Source organism: Mytilus trossulus, chromosome 1, assembly GCF_036588685.1.
Source record: "Mytilus trossulus isolate FHL-02 chromosome 1, PNRI_Mtr1.1.1.hap1, whole genome shotgun sequence".
Taxonomy (NCBI): domain Eukaryota; kingdom Metazoa; phylum Mollusca; class Bivalvia; order Mytilida; family Mytilidae; genus Mytilus; species Mytilus trossulus.
The window spans coordinates 63,260,167-63,286,669 of record NC_086373.1 but is presented as its reverse complement, the minus strand read 5'-3'; the positions used below and the strand labels follow the sequence as shown (position 1 = coordinate 63,286,669).

Here is a 26,503-nt window from a genome sequence, read left to right as displayed (position 1 = left end):
AAACAAATAAAAGAAATGATATTACTATGTATGTTAGCACTATTATGGCTGACTGAAAAAAATATTTTTCACAAAAAAAATTTCCACACCTTTTCTTGGGCTTTCTTGTATTATCGAAAATAATTGACAAAATGTGTGCAAAAATAAATTTAAGAGGGAAGGACAAAGCAAATGGGGGATTCTAAATTTTTAACATCAACATCAACTAAAGTGTTAAATATTTGTATTAGTTAGATTAAGGACTTGCCAAAATCAGTAATGTGACAACATTTATTAATAATGTGGACGGACATTTATCACTAGAGGTGTTACAACAGGAACAGCCAGTTAAAAATAATATCCATTTAATAAATGCCTCCTTTTATTTCTAATTTCAGAAAAGTCCTCATTCATAAATAAATTATGAAAGATTAATTTATAAATACTTAAATGTTTGCTTTTTAATCAGTTCAATTAATATACATGTAATTCACAAATGTTCTATACCTATTTTATATCTATATGTAGCCCAACCAAAGCTACATTTTGTTTAGCCTCATAGGGCGAGTGATCTAGGGTGCAGGTGGTGTTGCCATAAAGTGAATGAAGCATGGTTTCAAGGCCCGTAGCCAGGATTTTCCAAGGGCTCACAAACTCAACTTTAACAGTCACAATTTGAACAGAACATTGACTTTAACAGTGCTTATTTGTTTTCAAGAGGGGTTTGGACAAACCCCCTAGCTACGGTATGGTTTCAAGTCATAACGACAGATATTTGCCATCCCAAATTTTCCGAACTTACTATGTTGGATGAACTTAATATAATAGTCTAGCAATATCTCAGCATTGCAATGCATTTGACTGTGAATGAAGAAGGAATGGAAACTTTGAGCAGAACAAAAATGTTTGACAATGAAATCTTTTATTTCTATCTGATTCAACAAGAAAGCATTGATTTTATGATAATTACTTTTTTAATTAACATTTCCATATAGTACTTGACATAAATGGCATAAATGTATACTATATTGGCAAGACAAATTGGTCTCATTCTCCATGTAACTGCAGGCTATGTAATAACAATATAATTTAAGTTTAAATCTTAACATACTGTTGTAATAAATATTTATGAAGGTAAACAGAAGTTTCATCATAAAAACATTGAAATAAAATCATGAAATCAACCACTTTGTCATCTTTTAATTAAATGGTGAAAGATAGAATTTAAAAGAAACTTAGTTCCAACATTATATTAATGAAATATAACATCATAGACGTGAACAATCTTGTTGCTTTAAAAGTTCCCAGCCTATTTTTAATCTAAAAGACATTATTCTTTTGTAATGAAAGTCAATCAAAGCTCAAGAAGTATCCGAATATACATTTGCATATCTGTATGCAGAACTTCATCCTAAAGTAATGAGTAGAACTATAAATGATAAATATGAATTTAATATACAAATAAAATAAACAACTCATTAATAAATATATTTAACACTGAATACAAATATTCATCTATGAAACTGTATGTACTAATTACCAATTCACGTATCAGTCCTGATCATTATACAATTTTACAGCTAAATTACATCAGTGTGTGTTAAAGACTCAATAAATTCTCTGCTTTTTAAAGTGAACTTTGTATTCATGAAATGCTAAGGTTATTATGACAGCTACTTGTGAAAACTGGTTCTGTTGCCTTCCTTTTCAAACCATATGAGGCTGCTAATTTGGAGTAATCTGCAGATGGTTGTTTAAATATCATTCAATTTGGATCACTTAATTATCAAACAGGCAAATCTAAATTCATTGAGCTTCTCACATACAATTGTAATTTATTTGTAATATTCAAATGACGCAAGAATATACACTTGATATTAAACTGGTAACCATTTTCTTAAATAAGAGAGAAGTTGTTATTTCTCTTTTTTTAACATTATGATTCTCAGCTGATACGAACACTATTTTTAAAAAACAATCTAAAGTATAACCATAATGTTTTATGAAATTTGTTCAAGAGCTGATTTTTATATCTTAGCTTTCCATACATAATTTTTTCATAATTTATCTGAATGCCAAAAAAAAAAATTAACATACATAGTGGTTAAAAAAATTAATGTCATTATATATTCGTGTAGGCAGATACAAAGACAAAATTTCTGGTTCCCAGAGTTGAATGATCGATTTTATACAAATTTCTTCCTTCCTTCACGTCTTTTATCAGTCTACAGATTCCATCACGACAAAATAAACATCAATTAACAGTTAATCACATCATTGTTGTTGGGAACCAGGGTTGCTGTCAGCATCTACAACAAACAATTTAAAATGAATCTTCTCTAATTTTCATGCTATTTTCACATTTCCTGACTGGTGTGAGAAAATTGTATTTCTAATCTCTAGTGAAAAATTTGTTCTCAGCAAATGATTGGTCGAAATATTATTGTGATGTTAAATTTTCTTTGTTTCTTCTGAATTTTCCTATTGTGACGTCATAAAAAAAGGCGACCATGCCTGATGACATCACATAAAAAGTACACAACTTTCTTCAAATCTTTGAAAAAGAAGGATAAAAATCATTAGAGAAACAGATTCCACCACTAAAAGTTGTGTATTATGATAATTCTCCGCTTGCGACAGTAAAATTTTTAACTATTTAGAAAGCTTAGCAAAACCTCACGCTTTAAATATTAAAATTTAACTGTCTGGAGTGGAGAAATATAGTAACACACTTGTTGCAGTTGTGGAATCTATATTTATATGTTTGCATACAAATACCAAAGAAAGAAGAACCTTTACTCAAGAATATTATTAATGTAGTTGTGAAGTGCAGTTATCACACAATCCACGAATATTAACAAAATCTTCAAAATAAAAAAACGTGATTAATTCAAAGAGATATGTCCCTTTTCCTTGTTTCAATTGAACAGAGTCAATATTAATAAAAGTTTGGTTGAGGCAAACTTAAGTTAGAGAATGGAAACTAGTTTTGAGATGTACATACATATGGACATAATAACACTACATGGCCCTTCGGCTACAGAAAATTTTAATATCTTGTGATATAAAGACAGATAGAATTGGCTTGTCTGTTTTATAGTGAAATATGATTATGTTTATGAACAATTATGAATATGATTTATACCCATGGAAAGTAAACAATTTTGGAAGTAATCTAACATTAAAGTGATATACAATCTTTATATAAAAATCTGTGGTGAAACTGAATCCAAAAGTTGACAAAAATGAGGTAGTTTTTGTTGCGGTCAAATAAAGAGTTTTCAAAAGTAGCAAAAAGAATGATCCGGTGAAACTTTCTAAAATGTGTGTTATGTTTTAAATGGAATAGCTCTCAATGAGATCCTATTAATTTTGACTTTTTTCAATTTCCTTGACAAATTAAACATCTTTATTGCTCATTTTCGGAATTCTGTTTCCTGTTTTTTAATTGCAACAAGGTGTTTTTTAGGGTCGGCATTATTATTTTTAAAATATTGCTTATCTAAATTGACATACTGTAAATTCAGAAATTATTGCGTGAATTTATTATTGCGATTTTGTTATTTTAGACTTAAATGCGATTTTAATTTTTACGATTTTGAGAAAAATCCTGTTAAATTCATATAAAATATTTTAAAATGCGAGTTTAAATTATTGCGTTTACAACTCAGTCGCATTTTTCGCAATAATAAAAACCTCGCATTAATTTCTGAATTTACAGTAGTAAAATCACATTAATTAATTTAGACCAGTTTTGTATTCACATATCAATATCATTTTAATTTTAATTTTAACCAATCAATCATTTCATCTAACAGTGAGGTAAAAGGACTAATGATTCTATTTTATCATCATATAGTTATTTGCATATTTCATCTGCTAGATGTAGTATATAAAACCATACCCTAACCCCCCTTGAAAACAAATAAGCACTGTTAAAGTCAAAGTTCTGTTCGAATTGTGACTGTTAAAGTCGAGTTTGTGAGTCCCTTTGGAAATTTCTGGCTATGGGCCTGTAAAATCAATGTAGTGCTTACCGTTACTTCCATCTGGATTATTTGGTGGTCTACCCATCTGTTGTCGTAATTGTGCTACAAGCTCAGGATTACTTTCTTGCATCTGTGAAGCCATTTGCTGGCCACTGAAACAACCATTATTAAAATGTTAAGATGAAATTTATAAATGTTAATAAATTGTCAGACATTCTTCTTTGCCTAATAAATTGCTGTAAATTTATTTTTAAAAGTTGACAAATCACATGGATCACTCGATTTCCAAAGTTTTAGTTTTCCTTATTTATTTTGTTGATCTTTTCAGATTTTATAAACCATTATTATGTTCTGTTATTAAACCAATCCAACTTAATCTCACTTTCTCTAATTTTCATGCTATTTTCACATTTCCTGGCCGGTGTGAGAAAAATATTTCTAATCTCTAATGAAAAATTTGTTCTCAGCAAATAATTGGTTGAAATTTTATTGTGACGTTAAATTTTCTTCGATTCTTCTGAATTTTTCTATTATGACGACATGAAAAAAGGTGACCATGCCTGATGACCTCACATAAAAAGTACACAACTTTCTTCAAATCTTTAAAAAGAAGGATAAAAATCATTAGAGAAACAGATTCCACCACTATAACTCGTGTATTATGATATTTGTCCACTCTCGACAGTTAAATTTTAACTATTTAAAAAGCTCTTCAAAGCCTCGCGCTTTAAATATTAAAATTTAACTGTCTTGAGTGGAAAAATATCGTAACACACTTGTTGCAGTTGTGGAATCTATATATATGTTGTCCTTAACATATCTTGGTTGTTTGTGTCACTGGGTTGCTGCCTCACTGGTTGTTGTTGTTTTATCATTACCCTCTTAAAGCTTACAGGGATGATATTATTGTCTATTTGAATACAAATTAGTCCTAAAGTGGTAAATTTATTTGTCTGAGAAAAATCCTTAGTTCTTTTTTATAACCACTTATATTTCTTCCAATTTTTATAACATAACACGAGTGATATTTCTGTCTTCTGTCAGAACTTCAGGTCAACATTAAGTACTAACAAAATTGTTCATGTGAAATAAACACTCACAAGCATGTAATACAGAGGTTTAGAGTGAAGAGTTTTTTTAAAAACTTACATTTGTAATATATTACCGATTCCTCCCGGTACTCCTGGTGCACCCCCTTCTACTGCTTCCTCTGGATTACCTCCTCCTGCCCCAGGTGCTCCACCAAACCCTGACATCATGTTTGACATCCTGTAATATATCAAGTTTATTATCTACTGTTCACATATGTAACAGGATAACTACTTATTTACAAGAAACATATACAAAGGTACTATAAAGACCTTTATCGCTATTTTGGGCAATTTTCCTTTGATCTTTTTTTGTGATAATTTTTCATATCATGCTACTCACTTGAGATGGAAAATTATCGCTAGAAACTAATTAGACACAAAGCATTGCTAACGAAATTGACAATTTACTTAGGTAAAATAGCGATAAACAGATTATCATTGATCATCTCCACTAGATTGCCTTTCTCGCTTTCGCCGTCCAGGCTCAACGTTTTTTCATGATTTACTCCGGTTTAAAATGAATTTAAGAATTTAAGAAATTATAAGAAATGACATTAATATTTATTCTGCCTATTCGAAATAACAATAAAAGATTTGGTGCACACTTTAAATAACCCGCTCTGCAGGTTATTCAGAGTGCACCACATTTTTTATGTTATTTCTTCATAGACAGAAAAATATTACAGTCATTCCTTAATTAGGTTTCCTTAATTTAGGTAGAATCAAACAATTCTTCAATCTTGAGAATATTCAAGAAACCACCATAATCTTCACAATATTATTACATGCACTTTCGTTTATTTTTTTACAAAGAATACTGATGTATCCAACATTTGTCTAAACAAGAAATGAACAATGTTATGAATATAAATAAAACTGTATAAAAAGTTCTTACATTTGCTGCATTTGTGGATTACCCATCATTTGTGTTGCCTGTAAAAAAATAATTCATTGTTAACTATTTTTCTTAAATGTGTTCCTTTCAAAATTAGTGTATTTATCATTATTTTAAAAGAAGATGTTGTGTATTTATCATTATTTTAAAAGAAGATGTTGTCTATAATGTTCTATCAAAAGTAATCTTTATTTTCGTTCATTTTGGAATATGATTTTGTTAATGGTGGATCTTCAATAGTCACTATTAAATTCATTTACAACTTTTCTACACATATTTAGATTTGACATATGGTATAGATACTTGTCTATTTTTAAGGATACACCTTTGAGGAAGGGTAGGAGGGGTCCTGGTTCCGAAAAAACCAAGCTTAAAAACACGAAATCCCGAAATCCTGAGGTCCCAAATTCAAAAAAAGAATTCCCGGATTTCGAAAGGATCAATCCCGAACTTAAAATTAAAAACACCTGATCCCGAGTCCCGATAAAGGTCCTATCCCCCCTCACCTTTATCTATAGATAGTCTCTTTCTGTCTTATGGTTGCCCCTCCTTGAAGATAAACCCCAAGTCTCCTTTTATTCTCATGAAATAGCAAATTCTTAAAATACCTTAAATGTTGGTCTGTTGTTTAATATAAGTATTTATTAAATCAGGTAGTAATTTCTAAAATTACATCCAACATTTATAACATCTTTTAACCATTTAAAAATTTATATAAAAACTCACCATATCCATAACATGTGGGTTATTTAATATCTGACTAAAATCCATAGGCATACCACCTCCGGATCCTAAACCAAAGCCTGCCTGCAATTTATAAACAAAACAAAAATGTTACAAAGGGATATTATATATATTGTGATAGAAAAGTTGTGACCTTCATATAAATTAGGGTTGGGGAGGGTTGAGTGCTTACAATCAGGTTTAACCCCGCCACATTCTTTATGTGCCTGTCCAAAATCAGGAGTTCATGGTTGTTGTTGGTTCATGTCTGTCAAAATATTTTTTTTAATATTGTTTTGTTATAAGTCAGGCAAGTAGTTTTCTCATTTGAATTGTTTCATATTTTCCATGTCAGGACAAATTATAGCTAACCATACATTTTTTATTTTTTTTCATTATTGAAGGCCGTGCGGTTGGCTATAAGACTTTCCATCTACTTCATTTGAACTTAGGTGGATAGTTAGCTCACTGGCAATCATACCACATCTTCTTACTTCTATATTTTTTGATGAATTTGATGAGACTGTCATTTAAGTGAGAGGGTTAGCGCTATAGAACCAGGTTCAATCCACCATTTCCTACATTTGAAAATGCCTGTACCAAGTCAGGAATATGACAGTTCTTGTCCATTCGTTTTTAATGCGTTTTGTTATTTGATTTTGACATGTGATTATGGACTTTCTGAATTGATTTTCCTCTAAGTTCAGTATTTTTGTGAGTTTACTTTTTATATATAAGTGATATCATCATTTTCCAAGTACTTCTAAATCTGGACTTATTTAAAGTTTAACAATTGTTACCGACAAGAACTTTTTGAAATATTTTCAATTCATGTAATCTAGTAGTAGACAGTGAGAAATAATGGGATGCATTTTTTATATATCATATACAGTGGATTCATTTATTTTCGTGGGTACCAATTTTTCGTGGATTGAACAAAACTTTGACTTTATGGACATTTAATTTCGTGGTTCTGCCAAAGTATACATGCAAGTCTATGGAAAATTTGTAATTCGTTGATCATTTTAATACGGGGTACACCTGTACCCACGAAATCCACAAAAATTAGTATCCAACGAAAAATAATGAATCCACAGTATTCATATATTTGAATGGTAAACATCAATACTATTAAAGTCACTTTTAAAGATTTGTGCATTAGAACAGAAATAATTACCTTAGCAGCTTCTTCTTTTAATTTTTGTTCTGCTATTTCTAAATTATTTTGATATGACTGGTTAGTAGGATCTAATTCTAAAGCTTTTCTGTAACATTCTAGTGCACTTTCATGGTCATTTAATGCTGTGTATGCTATACTGAAAATTATAAATCAAACATCTTTGTTAAAATTAAAGAATAGATTTCACCTGTTCCTTCATTTCCTTAACAATACCATAAATTATAATTCACTTGAAAAAGACTAAATATGATTAAAATAACTGCATGTTAAGAATATGAATTTAATGTACTTAAAATAAATTATGTGTTGTATGTATTGCTTGAATGCTGTCTTCATTTATCATTGGTCATTCTGAGTTGTGACAGATTTTATATGTTTAGTCCAAGTCCTGTTTCCCAATCTTAACCTCATCAGTATCTTAAATACCAAGTCCATGAACAAGCTATACTTTATATTCAGAAATCGAGATATGGAGTCCCCTAAATAGATAGCAATAGAACAACCCATAAAAACAAATAGACATCCAGAAATAAGCAAACAATCTTCAAATATAAGTATGCATCTGAACGATATCAAAATAAAAACTTTCCACTTAAATTTTTCAGTGATACACTATAAATCAACTTTAAATCGACTTGTTTCAATCACCAGGCAAAACCAAATGGATAAGACTCAAATAAGTAAATAACTGAATTCTACCATTTCAATACCTACCCCATCCTACCGTATGCCTTGCTATACTGTGGATCTATTGTTAATGCCTTTTCACAATCTTCTATAGCTTTTACATGTTTGTTCAATTTACTATATGCTGCTGCTCTGCAAATAGTAATTAATAATTTTGATAAATGTACTGTCATTAGCAGCAAATAGTAATTAATAATTATGATAAAATGTACTGTCATTTTACAAATTACAAGTGTTGCATAAAGAAGATTCATTTATGGTACATTTCTGTATTTTCAATTGTCTGTTCAAAGGGAGATAATTTCATATTGTTTACAACAAACTACAATGTATATTTTTAAATTTTAATAGCAACATTAATAGTTATCTATCATATTTTTTTGTAAAGAAATATAGACATGCATATATATATTTATATATAATATTTACATGGAGTTACTTCCATTCAATTCAAAGACAAAACAATTTTAAATTGACTTGACATGTGATTTTATGTTTGTTAGCATAAGGTTATTGTGCAACAAATCATAAATATTTATGGATACCTCACCATTTTTATATTATTGGTTATTCATAGACACATGAGATGATTATTAATGAATATCAGAAAGTATCATTTATGTTTTAGTATTTTAAAAATCGATCAAAAATCCTTTCTTTTCTGATAAACAAGTTTTGAGATCAAACATTACGTATTTGATCTGAACTAATTGATTGTGTACTGCAAGAACATAAATCTAAAGTTGTGTGTGCTTGTTTGCTTCTATCTATCAAGTTGATTTTTTAACAACATTGACTGACTGTTAAGCCCTCAGAGGGTCAGCACAGTGCCTGAAGTCTTTGGTGAATGTTGAAATAATTTTGTGACATATATCAAAATGCTGGAATATGATAAGGACGGCTGCCATTTTGGTTTTGGTATGATCTTTTTGTTTGTTGAATATCTTCTACTTTCTTCACAACAACTGCTTTCAGGGCCAGGTTGGTCAGCTGTGCAGTCCGCTCACCACTTTGATGGAGAACTGTTTCAATGAGACTTGAACATAGTAATAACAATGACAGGAAGCATTATCAGGACCAATGTCGTGACACAGTAAAATGACAGTCCATTATCTAACACCTAGGATACAGGCCCTCGGATATTAGTCAGCATAACACAATTACATAGATAACAATGTAGACTGTACAGCGTTGGATTGGTTTCTGCCATCAAAAGTAGTAAGTCGTTGATCCATCTATCAGTAAAATTACATCGTAGATAGTGGGTAAAGAGCAGCTAACCCAGAATGTCCTTTCAGCTGTAATGACTGAGACGTGACTGATTTGCTTGGTGAACTAAGATTATTTTTCAGGTACTTTTTATTTAGAATGATATTCAGGTAACAAGCCCTCTTATGGGGCTAAATCAATGGACTTTAGTTTGTTATTTTATCTTGAAATTTGTCTTAAAATGATTTACATGTATAACAAATAATAGTTTACCTATTACAGAAAAATACTGAATTATGACTATCTAATTTCAAAGCTTGAGTATAACATTCCAAAGCATCTGAAAATTTCTCTGCCTTCATGAACTCATTTCCTGAAGAAGAAAAAAAAAGAACTTTATATTACACCTGAGAAAATTCTATACAACATAATTAATTATGATTATACTTCATATAAACATTGCAATATGATGACTTTTTTGTTAATAGTGACCTACTTTTGCCCTGATAATGTCATATTCTTGTTGATATCTAAAACATTTGGTTAATACAGAATTGAATACACCAAATAATGATGATACAATTGCTTTTAAATACTCAAATTTTGAGAAAGAAATGCAATTTATGTCTGAGACTTTTCATCTTTATAAAAACAAATGATGTGTTTGATCTTATTTTTAAGACTTTTTTTTTTAAACAAGAGAATATTTCAAGCTTGATTCAATTTTTTTATCACTTTGCATTATAAGGGGAGATAACTCTGATGATGAAATTATCTATAAAGGAATGTGTTGGTGGCTATCCTGTTTTATTTGTAGCTAGAAAACAATTCATGTGACCCCAATAAGGGTTCTTATATAATTTTTCCACAGCTTCATGTAATGAATAACAACATTTTGAAACAAAAATAGAAATTAAATACCTTTATTTTTCAAACACTCTGCCTCTTCTTTCTCTTCTGGTGTTGGTTCATGTATTGACAAAGAATCAAACTCTGCTTCTGGCTGCAAAAAAAATAATAAACATTTTCCGAATCATTATTCTAACTATCAGAAAGTTCTAACTAAGAGTCAATGAGCTCTCATTTTCTGAACTGTTGAGTTCCAACAAGCTTCCACATTTTATCTATAAAGTTAAGTCATTATTTAATTTTATTATAAAATTTGAAAATAGAAATGTAAACCTCTTTTTTCCTATTATGTAGTGACCCGAAAACTTATTATACAGTAATAACAGATGCAATGCTAAGCATACCACCCTGTGTCATTTAAAAAAAAAAAAATTTAACTGCATTGATTGTTTTATGTTAAGCGCTTAGAGTAATTTTTAATTAGATAATGCGCTATATAAATATTGTAAAATATAAGACATCTAGAACATTTAGAAGTTTAAAAAATCAAAGTATTGGCAAACAGGAATATATTTTACTTATATTCATTTCAAAATATTTAAAATAACTGTAAATTGGTCAATATTATACCATGGTCAGCACAAATGAGGAACCAAAAGATCCATATAAAACTATAAAACACAGATTTTTTTTCTTCATATATTCGTACCTCACTAGATAATTGTGAATTAAAGATGTCGAGTAGATTTTTAGGTACAGACAGCTTCTTCACCTGTTGTGGATCTTGTGTGCTGACAGAATATGTAGACTCTAAACACTGAATAGCAACTGCAATAATTGATGAATTAATGAATTCAATTTATCAGTTAAGAATAATTTCATGACAATGTTCTACATCATCATGTATGAAAAAAATGGGAATAGTTTATAAAAATGTATAAAACAATTAATTTTGACCAGAAAGGCATTTTTTTTTCGATTCAAAACTGGGAAACACATATTATATATTTTGCATAAAATATCTCTTATAGTAAAATAACCTTGCTGCATGAAATCTACTCAGAGGTAATGTAGGATAGAATGTATATATCAACTTAAACTTGTTTATATAAGTAACCATGGTAACTGTGAACATTCTTTTAAACCATACTCTGGAAGACACTGAATGTATATATGACCTTAAAATGTATTTTACTTTTTGTTTTGTGTTGTAAGGTAGCTGTGTGGTCGTAGTTTACCTCACATTTCTTTCCATTAATATTAATAATAATGGCCATATTCTAATGATAGTTTTTGGAGAAATAAACTGACCTTCTAATCCTTCTACTCCTTCATCACTAAGATTTGCAGCTGTTTTCTGATCCTCTAGAAAACGTATTATAGAGAACACCAATCTATTAACATCCGCCATATCACTTTTTCTAAAAATAGAAATTACAACATTACATTATTGTACTCAACAGTCTTGTTTCTGTTTACTCTCTTGAATAATGTACATGTAATATGACCATAGGACAGGGTTGGCAAAAGCCCGGGTTTTATGAGTATTGCACAGCCCAGTGGGAAATACTGGGAAAACCCTGGTTTTACTGGGTTTTAGTGGGTAATACTGGGCAATAGGAGTAGGAAGTTAAACTGTCAAATACTCGTCATTAAAAAAATCATAGAGGTAAAATAGCAATATCTATACTGAAAGTTCCAATCAAAAGCTTAGTACATTGTAATAATGTATTCAATGCTAATTAAATGTGAATAAAAACCATAGGCTACTGAAAATATAAATGAAGCCAAACAGCTTGAGACTAATTATTCAATTTTAAAAACCATGTTTTTTTCCACAATTTTATCTTTGGATTTACATTTACAAAATAGAAACAACTTCATTCAGACTTTTCCACAATTTTATCTTTTTTCTTTACATTAACGACATTCAGAAACATTTCAAAAACCCATCATATTTAATATCCTCAAGGAAGTATAAATGGGTTGAATTAGATTGATGCTGAATAAAAGAAGGAAACCTTTTTTCCTCTTTTGGATTTTTATTAAAAGGAGGAAATCTTCTATACGATTTTAGAATTGTTTTTCAGGGTTTTTCGTAAAATATCATAAATTTTAGCAGCTTATCATTTCTTTCAAATTTGAATATAATTATATCAAAAAGAAGCATATGATTTCCTTCAAATTTGAATGAGATTACCCATATTATGACAAAATGTATGATGACAATTTAAACAAACATGAATCTTATCTTCTTATTAAAAACCAGGTGCTCTGTAGGGCGCAGCTTTAAACGACCACAGAAGTCAATCCCTGAACAGTTGGGGCAAGTATTGACACAACATTCAAGCTTGATACACCTCTGAATTTGGATTGCGATTAAATTTTGACATAATATGAGTTTCAAACACAAAGCAAAAGTCAAGATCTTACAAATCTACAATGTATTGAACAATATTGTGCAATTAAAGATTTCTTCTTTAAACTTTTCAAAAATTTGGAATTGAGAAATTTGAAGAAGAAAAAAATGAAAACTAGTCTACCAACCCCTTTTTTGCAATTAGTCCAAAACTTGATATTTCTATATACATAATATACAACCAGATGCTCCGCAGGGCGTAGCTTTATACGACCGCAGAGGTTGAACCCTGAACGGTTGGGGCAAGTATGGACACAACATTCAAGCTGGATTCCGCTCTAAATTTGGATTGTGATTAAATAGTTGACACAGCATAGGTTTCTGACACAGAATTAATGTATTCAAATGAACTTAAAATTTTTGTTTTCTCTTAGAGCAATTCACTATGCTGTTGAATATTAATCCTCTCAAAAAAATGTTTGAAGAAATTTTCTTTTTATTTATGAAATTTCAAATGAGAAAAATTGACCCCATTTTTTTATTCACATCCCCCTTTCCCTTATTCAAAAACTAATTTCAATTAAAATATTCTAATGGAGTTTGCAACAATTACTACTCATTTAAATACATCATAAAATATTAAGATGTAAAAAAAACTGCTTGTTATCACTGAATGGTAAATATTATTTAAATTTATCAGTTGGTAGTAAAAAGTGAATATATATTGTATATTGTATATAACAAAGATTTAAGTTGATTCTGGACAAAGAAAGATAACTCCAATTAAAAAAATTCTTGCAGATATTTCTTGCTTACTATACTGGACAAAGAAAGATAACTCTTAATTAAAAAAAAAATTGGTATTTCACAATATTGTGAAATTAGATATTTCTTGCCATTGCACAATACTGTGCAATTGAAAAGACTATCTATTGCACAATACTTAATATAATAATTTTAGATCCTGATTTGGACCAACTTGAAAACTGGGCCCATAATCAAAAATCTAAGTACATTTTTAGATTCAGCATATCAAAGAACCCCAAGGTTTCAATTTTTGTTAAAATCAAACTAAGTTTAATTTTGGACCCTTTGGACCTTAATGTAGACCAATTTGAAAACGGGACCAAAAATTAAGAATCTACATACACAGTTAGATTCGGCATATTAAAGAACCTCAATTATTCAATTTTGATGAAATCAAACAAAGTTTTATTTTGGACCCTTTGGGCCCCTTTTTCCTTAACTGTTGGGACCAAAACTCCCAAAATCAATACCAACCTTCCTTTTATAGTCATAAACCTTGTGTTTAAATTTCATAGATTTCTATTTACTTATACTAACGCTATGGTGCGAAAACCAAGAAAAATGCTTATTTGGGTCCCTTTTTGGCCCCTAATTCCTAAACTGTTGGGACTGAAACTCCCAAAATCAATACCAACCTTCCTTTTGTGGTCATAAACATTGTGTTTAAATTTCATTGATTTATATTTACTTTAACTAAAGTTAATGTGCGAAAACCAAGAATAATGCTTATTTGGGCCCTTTTTTGGCCCCTAATTCCTAAACTGTTGAAACCAAAACTCCCAAAATCAATCCCAACCTTTCTTTTGTGGTCATAAACCTTGTGTCAAAATTTCATAGATTTCTATTAACTTAAACTAAAGTTATAGTGCGAAAACCAAGAAAATGCTTATTTGGGCCCTTTTTGGCCCCTAATTCCTAAAATGTTGGGACCAAAACTCCCAAAATCAATACCAGCCTTCCTTTTATGGTCATAAACCTTGTGTTAAAATTTCATAGATTTCTATTCACTTTTACTAAAGTTAGAGTGCGAAAACTAAAAGTATTCGGACGACGACGACGACGACGACGACGCCAACGTGATAGCAATATAAGACGAAAATTTTTTCAAAATTTGCGGTCGTATAAAAAGTGAAAAAGAAGTAAATTAGAACATACCCAATGTTGTATGTTAAATGTTTTAGAATTACCTTACTTACCCTGCTTTAATTTTTAAATTGTCTTAATTGTCCATTTACCAGAAATACCTAGTTATCCCCTTTTTTGCCCCTTATTCTGTAACATTTTGAGCCATAACCCCCCACAATCAATACTAACCATCCCTTCATGGTATGGAAACTTGTGGTTTAATTTCAGAGAGATTCATACACATAAACATAAAATATTGTTTGAAAACTACAAAAATTATTATGTTGGACCCCCTTTTTGGCCCCCTAATTCCTAAACTCTTGGGACAATAACCCCCAAAATCAATCCACACTTTCCTTAAGTGGTATTGAACCTTCCAGTAAATAAATTGTAGAGATCCATGCACTAAAACACAAGTTGTTGTCTGTAAACTAGAACCAGATGCTCCGCAGGGCGTAGCTTTATACGACCGCAGATGTTGAACCCTGAACGGTTGGGGCAAGTATGGACACAACATTCAAGCTGGATTCAGCTCTAAATTTGGATTGTGATTAAATAGTTGACACAGCATAGGTTTCTGACACAGAATGAATGTGTTCTAATGAACTTAATTTTTTTGTTTTCTCTTTGAGCAATTCACTATGCTGTTGAATATTAATCCTCTCAAAAAAATGTTTGAAGAAATTTTCTTTTTATTTATGAAATTTCAAATGAGAAAATTGAACCCAATTTTTTTAATCACATCCCCTTTCCCTTATTTCAAAACTAATCTCAATTAAAATTTCTCATGGAGTTTGCAACAATAACTACTCATTTAAATACATCATAAAATATTAAGATGTAAAAAAACTGCTTGTTATCACTGAATGGTAAAGATTATTTTACAATTTATCAGTTGGTAGTAAAAAGTGAATATACATTGTATATTGTATATAACAAAGATTTAAGTTGATTCTGGACAAAGAAAGATAACTCCAAATAAAAAAAATTCTTATAATTGTAATTAGATATTTCTTGCTTACTATTCTGGACAAAGAAAGATAACTCTAATTAAAAAAAAAATTGCTATTTCACAATATTGTGCAATAAGATATTTCTTGCCATTGTGCAATACTGTGCAATTGAAAAGACTTGCTATTGCACAATACTTAATATAATAATTTTAGATCCTGATTTGGACCAACTTGATAACTGGGCCCATAATCAAAAATTTAAGTACATGTTTGGATTCAGCATATCAAAAAACCCCAAGATTTCAATTTCTGTTAAAATCAAACTAAGTTTAATTTTGGACCCTTTGGACTTTAATGTAGACCAATTTGAAAACAAGACCAAAAATGAGGAATCTACATACACAGTTAGATTTGGCATATCAAAGAACCTCATTTATTCAATTTTTGATGAAATCAAACAAAGTTTAATTTTGGACCCCTATTTGGACTAACTTGAAAACTGGGCCAATAATCAAGATTCTAAGTACATTTTTAGATTCAGCATATCAAAGAACCCAACCGATTAATTTTTTGTCAAAATCAAACGAAGTTTAATTTTGGACCCTTTGGACCTTAATGTAGACCAATTTGAAAACGGGACCAAAAAATAAAAATCTACATACACAGTTAGATTCGGCATATCAAAGAACCCCAATTACTCAATTTTGATGAAATCAAACAAAGTTTAATTTTGGACCCTTTGGGCCCCTTATTCCTAAACTGTTGGGACCAAAACTCCAAAAATCAATACCAGCCTTCCTTTTTATATGGTCATAAACCTTGTGTTTAAATTTCAAAGATTTCTATTAACTTAATATACTAAAGGTTTGGTGCGAAAATCAAGAAAAATGCTTATTTGGGTCACTTTTTGGCCCCTAATTCCTAAACTGTTGGGACCTTAACTCCCAAAATCAATACAAACCTTCCTTTTATGGTCATAAACATTGTGTTTAAATTTCATTATTTTCTATTTACTTAAACTAAAGTTATTGTGCGAAAACCAAGAATAATGCTTATTTGGGCCCTTTTGTGGCCCCTAATTCCTAAACTGTTGAAACCAAAACTCCCAAAATCAATCCCAACCTTTCTTTTGTGGTCATAAACCTTGTGTCAAAATTTCATAGATTTCTATTAACTTAAACTAAAGTTATAGTGGGAAAACCAAGAAAATGCTTATTTGGGCCCTTTTTGGCCCCTAATTCCTAAAATGTTGGGACCAAAACTCCCAAAATCAATACCAACCTTCCTTTTGTGGTCATAAACCTTGTGTCAAAATTTTATAGATTAATATTCACTTTTACTAAAGTTAGAGTGCGAAAACTAAAAGTATTCGGACGACGACGACGCCAACGTGATAGCAATATAGACGAAATTTTTTTCAAATTTTGCGGTCGTATAAAAATGCTTCTTTTTGGTCCTTTATTCCTACATATTCAGAATCAAAGCACTGTAAGGCTGTAGGCAGTTAATTAAAAACCAAGGCATAATTATAACCAGATGCTCCCCAGGGCACAGCTTTATACGACTGCAGAGGTTGAACCCTGAACGGTTGGGGCAAGTCAGGGCTTCCAAAAAATATTTGAGCCAGCCGGATTTTTTATATCTGATCCCGATTTTAATCCCTAAGACTAAGTCACAAAAGGCAATTTAAATAAATTATAGTAATCAGATGGCCATCCCAATGATTGACATTAGATTAAGAAAAACATTATTAACTTTACTTTGATGTTCTGATGTAAACTGTTAAATTGACAGTGCATCATTCAAAGTGTGCACATCAGCGTGCTCATATCTGCATTATACTCTTTATTTGTGCAAAATGATGTTGTCAAAAACTTTACGTTCGTTTTTAAACCGGATGTTGACATGACAATGGTAAAACATGGACCATATACGGATACGTAAAATCCGTGTATGTTTACAAAGCACGACTGATTGAAGAAGCTCTTTCCACTTTATTTCTTCAACAAAATACTTCAAATGAACTTTAGATACAGGTTTCAATGATAATTTTAGCATTTTTGAAGAAATGTAGGATGCATAATTAAACTTCCCACCTATGCACATGCGCACATGTGTTCTAGTTCATACTACGTAGTTCTGACGATTTTTCATTTAAAACCTTTTTAAATTTTTTATCAAATCATGTTTATAAATGTATTTCTTATAATTTTAATCTTTTTGACTAAATCAATTAGATACAAACCGCTGAAATGTTAAAAAATAATTGTAAATAGACCGATCAATTTATATGATGTCCGGTACTGAAAACAGTTTACCTGTCACCTGAACAGGTAGATTTCAGGGTTCACCGATTTCAGCTGTCCAACAACTAATTAGCCTTGATTAAAATTAGAAAGTATTGAAGTAGGGGTTGTTTTGATAGTAATTAATCATCATGTCACTTTTATGACCGGAAATGTGTGGCTGTTAAAGGCAAAATATTGGGTCAAAAAGATCGTGAATTATGTATAAATGACCGAAAAAGCCTTAATATCTAAAAAGTAAAAGACCGTTTCATGCTTTTCCCAGCCGGACTTTTACCGGACATTATACAATTGTCCGGAATATATGACCGTTTTGGAAGCCTTGGGGCAAGTATGGAAACAACATTCATGCTGGATTTATAAATAGCTGATACAGCATAAGTTTCTGACACAGAATGAATGTGGTCTGATAAACTTAAAAAAATTGTTTTGCCTTTGAGCAATTCACTTGACTGTTGATTATTAATCCTCTCAAAAACATGTTTGAAGAAATTTTCTTTTTATTTATGAAATCTGAAATGAGAAAAATTGAACCCCCCCTCCCCCCAATTTTTTTTTCACATTCCCCTTTCCCTTATTTCAAAACTGATCTCAATTCAAATTTCTAATGGAGTTTGCAACAATAACTACTCATTTAAATACATGAAATACATCATAAAATATTAAAATGTAAACAAAGTGCTTGTTATCACTGAATGGTAAAGATTGTTTTAATTTAACAGTTGGTAGTAAAAGTGAATGTACATTGTATGTTGTATAAAACAATGATTTAAGTTGATTCAACTACTATTCTGGACAAAGAAATATAAATCCAATGGAAAATTATTGCTATTGCGTAATATTGTACAATTCAGAGCTCCAGATAAGCTGCGTATTTGCGTGATCACGCAATACAAATAATAGAAAACCCAATGCAATTGTCCATTGAAGGGTTCAACAACCCAATTAATTCTACGGAAAACCCAATTATATGCCAAAACCATGAGTTCTCAACCCTTTTATTGGCTACCGTTTGTGTTATTTACCCTTATCTGTTTACAGTCGTCGCATAAACTATTTTTTATAATATTTATAATTGGAAATTTCCTGTGGTTCTAAAAATAGATCCCTGCATCAAGTAGCTGAAATGGGTCCCTGTTTGAGTTTCCGTTGCTCAATAGGTACACATGTTTTTGTAAATATTTAGAACTTCTCTGTGTTTTTCCAATTAGTGTGTGTCATGTAGTCATATTTTTTTCGCATTGCTCGGGATTTTTCATAACATATATCGAATTAAAACGAAAGTGAATGTCCGGTTAAAATATTGAGTAGAAGCATATTTTCGGCTTATTTTGGAAGACTGAGGGAAAGTTATAATGATAACAAGACTCAGCCAGTGTCTTTAGGAAGCGCACGGGCGTGTGTGCGTACCATAACGAAAACATTGCTAATAAACACGGCGTTTCATCAAAAACGAATTCAGTTGGAATAAGTGAAAGGCCCAATCAATTATGAAACGATAAAGCATCAGAAATCAAAAGTTCTAATCAAAGACAACTAAACCCAGATTTATGTAAATTGAATAAAAGAAAATCATTCAAGTATAATTAGTTTATACATGTATACTATTTTTTATTCATTTTACGGTTAATTAATGAATACACACACCATGCACACAGCCACTGATCAGGCACTGGTCTTAGAATTTATTATATAAAGTTATAAGACGAGTGCATGTGAATACACATATCCTTTTTCCTGAGAAAATACAAAACTGGCAAAAGGTTTGAAACGGGACACAAATTAAACCTACAATTGCTCCTCAGTGAATAAACCAAATAAAACTGCTAGCAAATAACCCTAACCATAACATGCATAACCCTAAACCAAATAAAAGACCCAAACAAAGACAGAAACATATTAATTTAAGATGGACAAAAATTGGGGTTGATATTGCCTAAATATTCAATATTGTGTCGATGAAAAAGCCCAATACATTTAGGAGCTTGGTGGTGAAAAAAACAATTAGATATTAACCTGAATGCCTGAGGGGTGAATTAGAATTGATAATGCAATTAAAAAACGTTATCACTCAATTATATAAGAAAATGGTGGGTATAAACCCCAATTTATGAATTCTTATCTGGAGCTCTGAGTCAATTAGATATTTCTTGCTATTGCGCAATACTGTGCAATTGAAAATATTTGCTAATGCACAATTGAAGATTTCTTGCTATTACACAATACTGTGCAATTGAAGATTTATTGCTATTGCTGAATACTGTGCAATTGAAAATTTCTTAATTTAATAATTTTGGATCCTGATTTGGACCAACTTGAAAACTGGGCCCATTTTCAAAAATCTAATTACTTGTTTAGATTCAGCATACCAAGGAAGCCCTAGAATTCAATTTCTGTTAAAATCAAACTTAGTTTAATTATGGTCCCTTTGGACTTAAATGTAGTCCAATTTGAAAACGAGACCAAAAATTAAGAATCTACATACACAGTTAGATTTGGCATATCAAAGAACCCCAATTATTCAATTTCTGATGAATTCAAACAAAGTTAAATTTTGGACCCTGATTTGGACCAACTTGAAAAACGGGACAATAATAAAAAAAATTTAAGCACATTTTTAGATTCAGCATATCAAAGAACCCCAAGGATTCAATTTTTGTTAAAATCGAACTAAGTTTAATATTGGACCCTTTGGACTTTATTGTCGACCAATTTGAAAATGGGACCAAAAATAAGAATCTACATACACAGTTAGATTCGGCATATCAAAGTACCCCAATAATTCATTTTTTTATGAAATCAAACCAGGGCCGTAACAAGGGTTCGAATGCAGGGGATGCAGGGATGTGGGGCCGTCGATTGAGGCCCCCGAAGATAGGGGGTTGGGGGCATAGACCCCCCCCCCCCCCCCGCTGATTTTTTTCTCTCAGTCATTGGCTAAAAATGACCCGCTTCCCTTCGATTTCCTTACTTTAAGAAACATTAGTTTTGATCGAACCTGGAAGCAACTTTTATGCTTTTATGCAAAAACAAGCTGAGATTGCTGTTCGGGATGAGCCAAGGCTCCATCTTGAAGGCCGTACTTTGACCTATAATTATTAACATTAAATACATTGTGACTGTGGATTTTTTTCTCAATTGATATGGCTAAAAATTACCCGTTTTCCTTCAATTTCCTTATTCTAAGAAAGATCAATTTTGCTGGATCCTTGGAGCAATTTTCATGCAAACAATTATTATCTGTATTTAAAGATATTTTTTTTTAGAAACTGTTAAGTTCAAAAAACATATAAAGCAAGATTTTATAGAAAGCAAGATATTTTTTTTTGAGGATTTTGAATTTAATGTTGTTGAAAGCTGAACAGATATGTATACAACTACAACCAGGGACTTTCTATACTAGTCTAGTATATACTTAGTATAGAAAGTCCCTGCTACAACGAATGGGAGTGTTTACCTACTAAGACATTGACCATAATGTTCTCGTACTTTAAAAAAAAGATCCAACAGCTGATTCAGATGTTAACGAATTTCCGATATCTTAAAAGATTCACAATACAAATCTTAGGAACTTCCTCTGCTTAATTGAGCCCCCCAAATAAATGTGAATAGTGAAGTTTTATTCAGATTATCGAAAGCAAAGTTTCATATGTGTTCTCGTACAAATACTGACCCCCTTAATAATGAATAACAGACGGACGGCCACACGAAAAAAAAAATACTGAAACGGTTCACTTTCTATCAAAAATCAGAAAAATGACAGACATTTGATTACACTGTTAAAACTGTAAACTTGTTTTTGATTATAATATAAATTCGTGTACATATTGTCAATATTTCGTTTTATTACTTAAAAAAAAAATGGTGTAGAAAATTCAGGGGAGGCGCCTTCCCTTCCTCATAGGTAGTGACGGCCCTGCAAACAAAGTTTAATTTTAGACTCTTTGGGCCCCTTATTCCTAAACTGTTGAAACCAAAACTCCCAAAATCAATCCAAACCTTTCTTTTGTGGTCATAAACCTTGTGTCAAAATTTCATACATTTATATTCGCTTAAACTAAAGTTATAGTGGGCGGGGTGACCCTAGAGACTTCCCCTATGTTTCATTTGATTAGTTATTTAGACTCATACATAAATGTTTATGGTCGAGGTGTGGGGATCTCATCCGTTTCAAAGTTATCAAACAGGAGGGGGTATTGTGGCCCAAATGGACTCCACCTATAGATCATAAGATTTGCTTACATTCAGGTATGATATTTGTGCCTGTCCCAAGTCAGGAGCCTGTAATTCAGTGGTTGACATTTGTTTATGTGTTACATATTTGTTTTTAGTTATCTATCTTATATAAATATGGCTATTAGTTTTCTCGTTTTACATTGTTTTACATTGTCTTATCAGGGCCTTTTATAGCTGACTGTGTGGTATGGGCTTTGCTCATTGTTGAAGGCTGTACAATGAGCTATAGTTCTGTGTCATTTTGGTCTCTTGTGGACAGTTGTCCTATTGGCAATCATACCACATCTTTTTTTCTTATATAAGAAACTTCCAGCTATTTTAACTGACCCATCAAAATTGAGAAGAAAAAAATTCCCCTTGAAATTGCAGTAATATGTTTAACTTTAAAAGCATCTAACATTACCAACATTTACCACTGATAAAGAAAATTTATACTGTTACCAGGAACATATATATTATTATATAAACTGTTCCCAGCTGTCACATTGTATTGGATTTTGACATTAAAATTTGTGTACAAAATTTTTTCTGCTTTTTCTTTCTTTTACATACATGACATAAATATATATATATCTTTGGGTTTTAAATTTTAGTGTTTATATTTATTTTCCATGCATAGATGTATTTTTTCACCTGTCTGGATTTTTTTACATTATAGCCAAAAACGGCAGCCATCTTTTTCAATGTTGTTTGACAGATAGTGAGATACGATTTTACTCGGATTTACACATTGTTTGTCGGCGATTTTCTGTATAAAGCTAGCAGTTGATCAAATTGAACATCACTGTCATGAATAGTAATGATGAAAATAAGTTGGAGATCATTTATTAGGAAACTTTGGTAAAAATGTTAGGAAAGTTATTTTTTTTATTTTCTTCAATGATCCATTGGGCATGTCGGGCGTAGCTAGTAACCGAGTAGAAAGTCCGACTGCAAAAGTGGAAGGGTCCCAGACCTTGGACCACCGCTAATTTTAACCCCTTCGTCCAAATTGAAAAGATACGAAAATTTCGTCTTTTAATTCGAAATTGCCGCCAACAGCGTGATCAGTTGAAATTATTTTAATAAACTACTGACGTACATTTTAGTTGACTACGTAATAAAGACAAACAATATTCCTACGAGTTTTGCAATTTGGGAAATCTAAACTACTTGTCTTTAGAGATTTTCGGTGATTATATATTTTATACGTTTGTTCTTTGACATCTTAGCTAAAAGCTCAGGGGATAATAAAATACATTAGGATTCCTCGTGTGCTCTACTTCCTATGTGCAACTTCAAAACTTTTGGGAAAATCGACGATCATTTAAGTTTTTTCTGGTCATATTTTTTGTAATCCAGAATGAAAAGTATGAAAATACTGTCCAATAAGTTATAAATAACATAAAATCCAGCTAGACAATAACAATGGCACATATTTCAGCATTTATTGGGTAGAACACAAATCCAGGGTGCTCGCATAAGGCAGCTTAACTGCCTAAAAATTAACCCTTAACTGAATCCAAGCCTTCCCTGTATCATATGGAAACTTGTGGTACAATGTCAGAGAGATCCATACAGTTACAAACAAGTTATTGACTTGAAACTAGAAAAATGCTTGTTTTGGTCCCTTTTTGGCCCTTAATTCCTAGACTATTTGCCTAAAAACCCCTTTAAATAAATCCCAACCTGTTACTTATAAATGGTATTAAACATTGTGGTACAATTTCAGAACAATTCAAATGATAATTGAAATACTAATACACAACTTTTTGTCCTGAAACTAGATAAATGCTGTTTTTCGGCCCTTTGGGCCCCTAATTTCTAAACCTTTGGGACCATAACCCCCAAAATCAATCTGAAGCTTCCTTTTGTGGTTATAAACATAGTATTAAAATTTTATTGATTTCTCTTCACTTATTCAAAAGTTATTATCCCAAAACAATAAGTCTTCGGAATACGAAGATGACATGATACCAATATACAATGTATGACCATAATTTTATTTAATTTTTGCGGTTGTATAAAAATATATAAAAGCAAAATTATTTAGAAACATGTGTTTTCCAGCAAATTTTTATCAAATTTCCCCAAAATAAGCATACCATTTCCTTGAAATGTTTATCAGAAAACAGAAAATTATGATGAGAGGTAAAACAAACAGGAATTTAAAACTGGTCTAAAACCTATCACTTTGCCACATTCATAAACTGAGACACATGTTTGTATCCAAGGATTTGTATAATAATATTGTTGTATCCAAGGAGATAAATGAATGATTAAAAAAAAAAATCCATTTGTCTCGGACATCTGTTTCTAGAAATTATTTATTGTCCTCACTTTATAAAAAAAATAAAAATCATGGACAAAATGACTTTGTCCCAACTGGCAGTGTCACAGTGTTTTCTGTGAAGTCAAAAAGGGTCCCAACTACATGAACATGTTCCCATTCAAGTGCATTGATTGTCCCAAAAAAACGGGGGTTCCACCCCCCCCCCTCTTGATTCACCTCTGCTACAGACCACCTCATTGCAATAAAGGGGAAGTTACCTGACTAGAAATTATATGTACATGGCTTCATAATTTTTTTATTGTACTAAGGCCAGGATTTTGATGGTTAATGGATCCGCCGACCCAATTTTGCCGATTTCCAGAATAAAAATAGAATTGACTTTCCATGCTTTTTTATTACCGCTGACCCTAACAAATGCATTATCCCTGAAAAATAATTTAAGTATTCTTTTTATGAAATGAAATGCATTAAGCACTAACAAAATTAATAACACTTTCTGTTGTGAAAAATTAAACTTCCAGTTTACGTTTCTAAAAATAGACAAATCGATTATAACTGACCTTAAATGTTGTTTGCGCAAATAATGTAGTGGAACAAAACCTGTGTATTACACAATTAGTTCGTTTCCCTTATTTGTCATCAGTCAGTAAGATCATCTCATAGAAATAGACTTGTCAAAATGTGGACAGGTGGAAGACATCTAGTTATTTTAAAGTACTGAATATTAACAAATCGACATTTGGAATTTTCTTGTTTTTCTTGGATAATAAAAAAATATCGTCCATTTGGATAAAATACAGGAATACATGACAACAGATTAACCCAATATTCTCTTTTTTCCAGTGGACGAGTTTATTATGTTTTTGATACGTGTGTTGTAACTTATTTTAGTACGACCTTTTTACAAATTTTTTTCATTATCAGTTTTGGTGCTTGAGGTTCATTATTCACCAAGTTTTCTGGAATTGATTAAGAGCTACCTGAATCTGTTTTTCTTGTATATGAAATAACAATTCAATTTCGTCTTTGACCGTGCACACCCCGACTCTTTTTTACGGGAAATTATTAAACAATGTCATGGCATGATGCTGTTTATGACAGCTGAGCAATAATATTTCATCTAACTAAAATTTAAGAAATGATGACACAATAGCATAACCGAAACATTTTATTAGAAAAGGTGAAATATATATTTATTTTGCGTATTTTTCTGTCTTGAAAGATGTTTTTTCTAAAAAAAATCCCCGACCGACAGGCCAGACTTTTCCATGGACAAAATCTGTAAACCAACAAATTATAAAACCCTGCCCTATAAGGACTAATGAACTCAATATCAGTAACAAAATGAGAAACATTACGGTATAATTTTCGTTCTTTTTTAACAGATTTCATCATCTGACATGGATTTTGAAGTTACAAAAAAAAAAATGCATACAAACTTCGTCCCCTATCACAGAAAATGCCTGCCTCATGTTATAAAAAGTAAACAATGAACCATGTTAAAACGTGGGGGCTGTGATCGAACTGGTTGTGTGGACGAAACGCCTCGAAAGAATTTTGGTCAGATTTTTATTTTTTGTCTTATTTTCAACGACACCCGTCTTTTTTATGTTTTAATGAATTTGGGCGACAAAAAACGGAAATTTTAAGCCCCTACAACTAATAATACTTTAAATATACACAATTAAAATTGACATTAACCTTTTCCTGACCGTGTGAAATGCAAAGAATGAAAAAGTTCGATGTTCCTTGCCTTTCGACGTCGCCGGAAGCAATTTTAACAAATGCCGTAAAAGAACACGTTAAAACGACATTCTTTCATAAAACTTATAAATGCAGCATT

The 26,503-nt window shown here is 31.2% G+C and overlaps 1 protein-coding gene across 1 annotated transcript; it reads right to left on the bottom strand.

The window, feature by feature from the left end:
- Nucleotides 1-884: 884 nt before the first annotated feature.
- LOC134681627 (small glutamine-rich tetratricopeptide repeat-containing protein beta-like) lies at nt 885-26,440 on the bottom strand. The gene is made up of 12 exons (XM_063541282.1): nt 26,362-26,440; nt 11,914-12,023; nt 11,312-11,430; nt 10,675-10,756; nt 10,027-10,126; nt 8,572-8,676; nt 7,855-7,993; nt 6,681-6,761; nt 5,955-5,992; nt 5,118-5,237; nt 4,017-4,120; nt 885-2,288 (listed from the first exon to the last, which is right to left on the bottom strand). The coding sequence occupies exons 2-12, from the start codon at nt 12,011-12,013 to the stop codon at nt 2,254-2,256; spliced, it is 1,023 nt and encodes a 340-aa protein (XP_063397352.1). The 5' UTR covers nt 12,014-12,023; nt 26,362-26,440; the 3' UTR covers nt 885-2,253.
- Between the last annotated feature and the right edge of the window lie 63 nt (nt 26,441-26,503).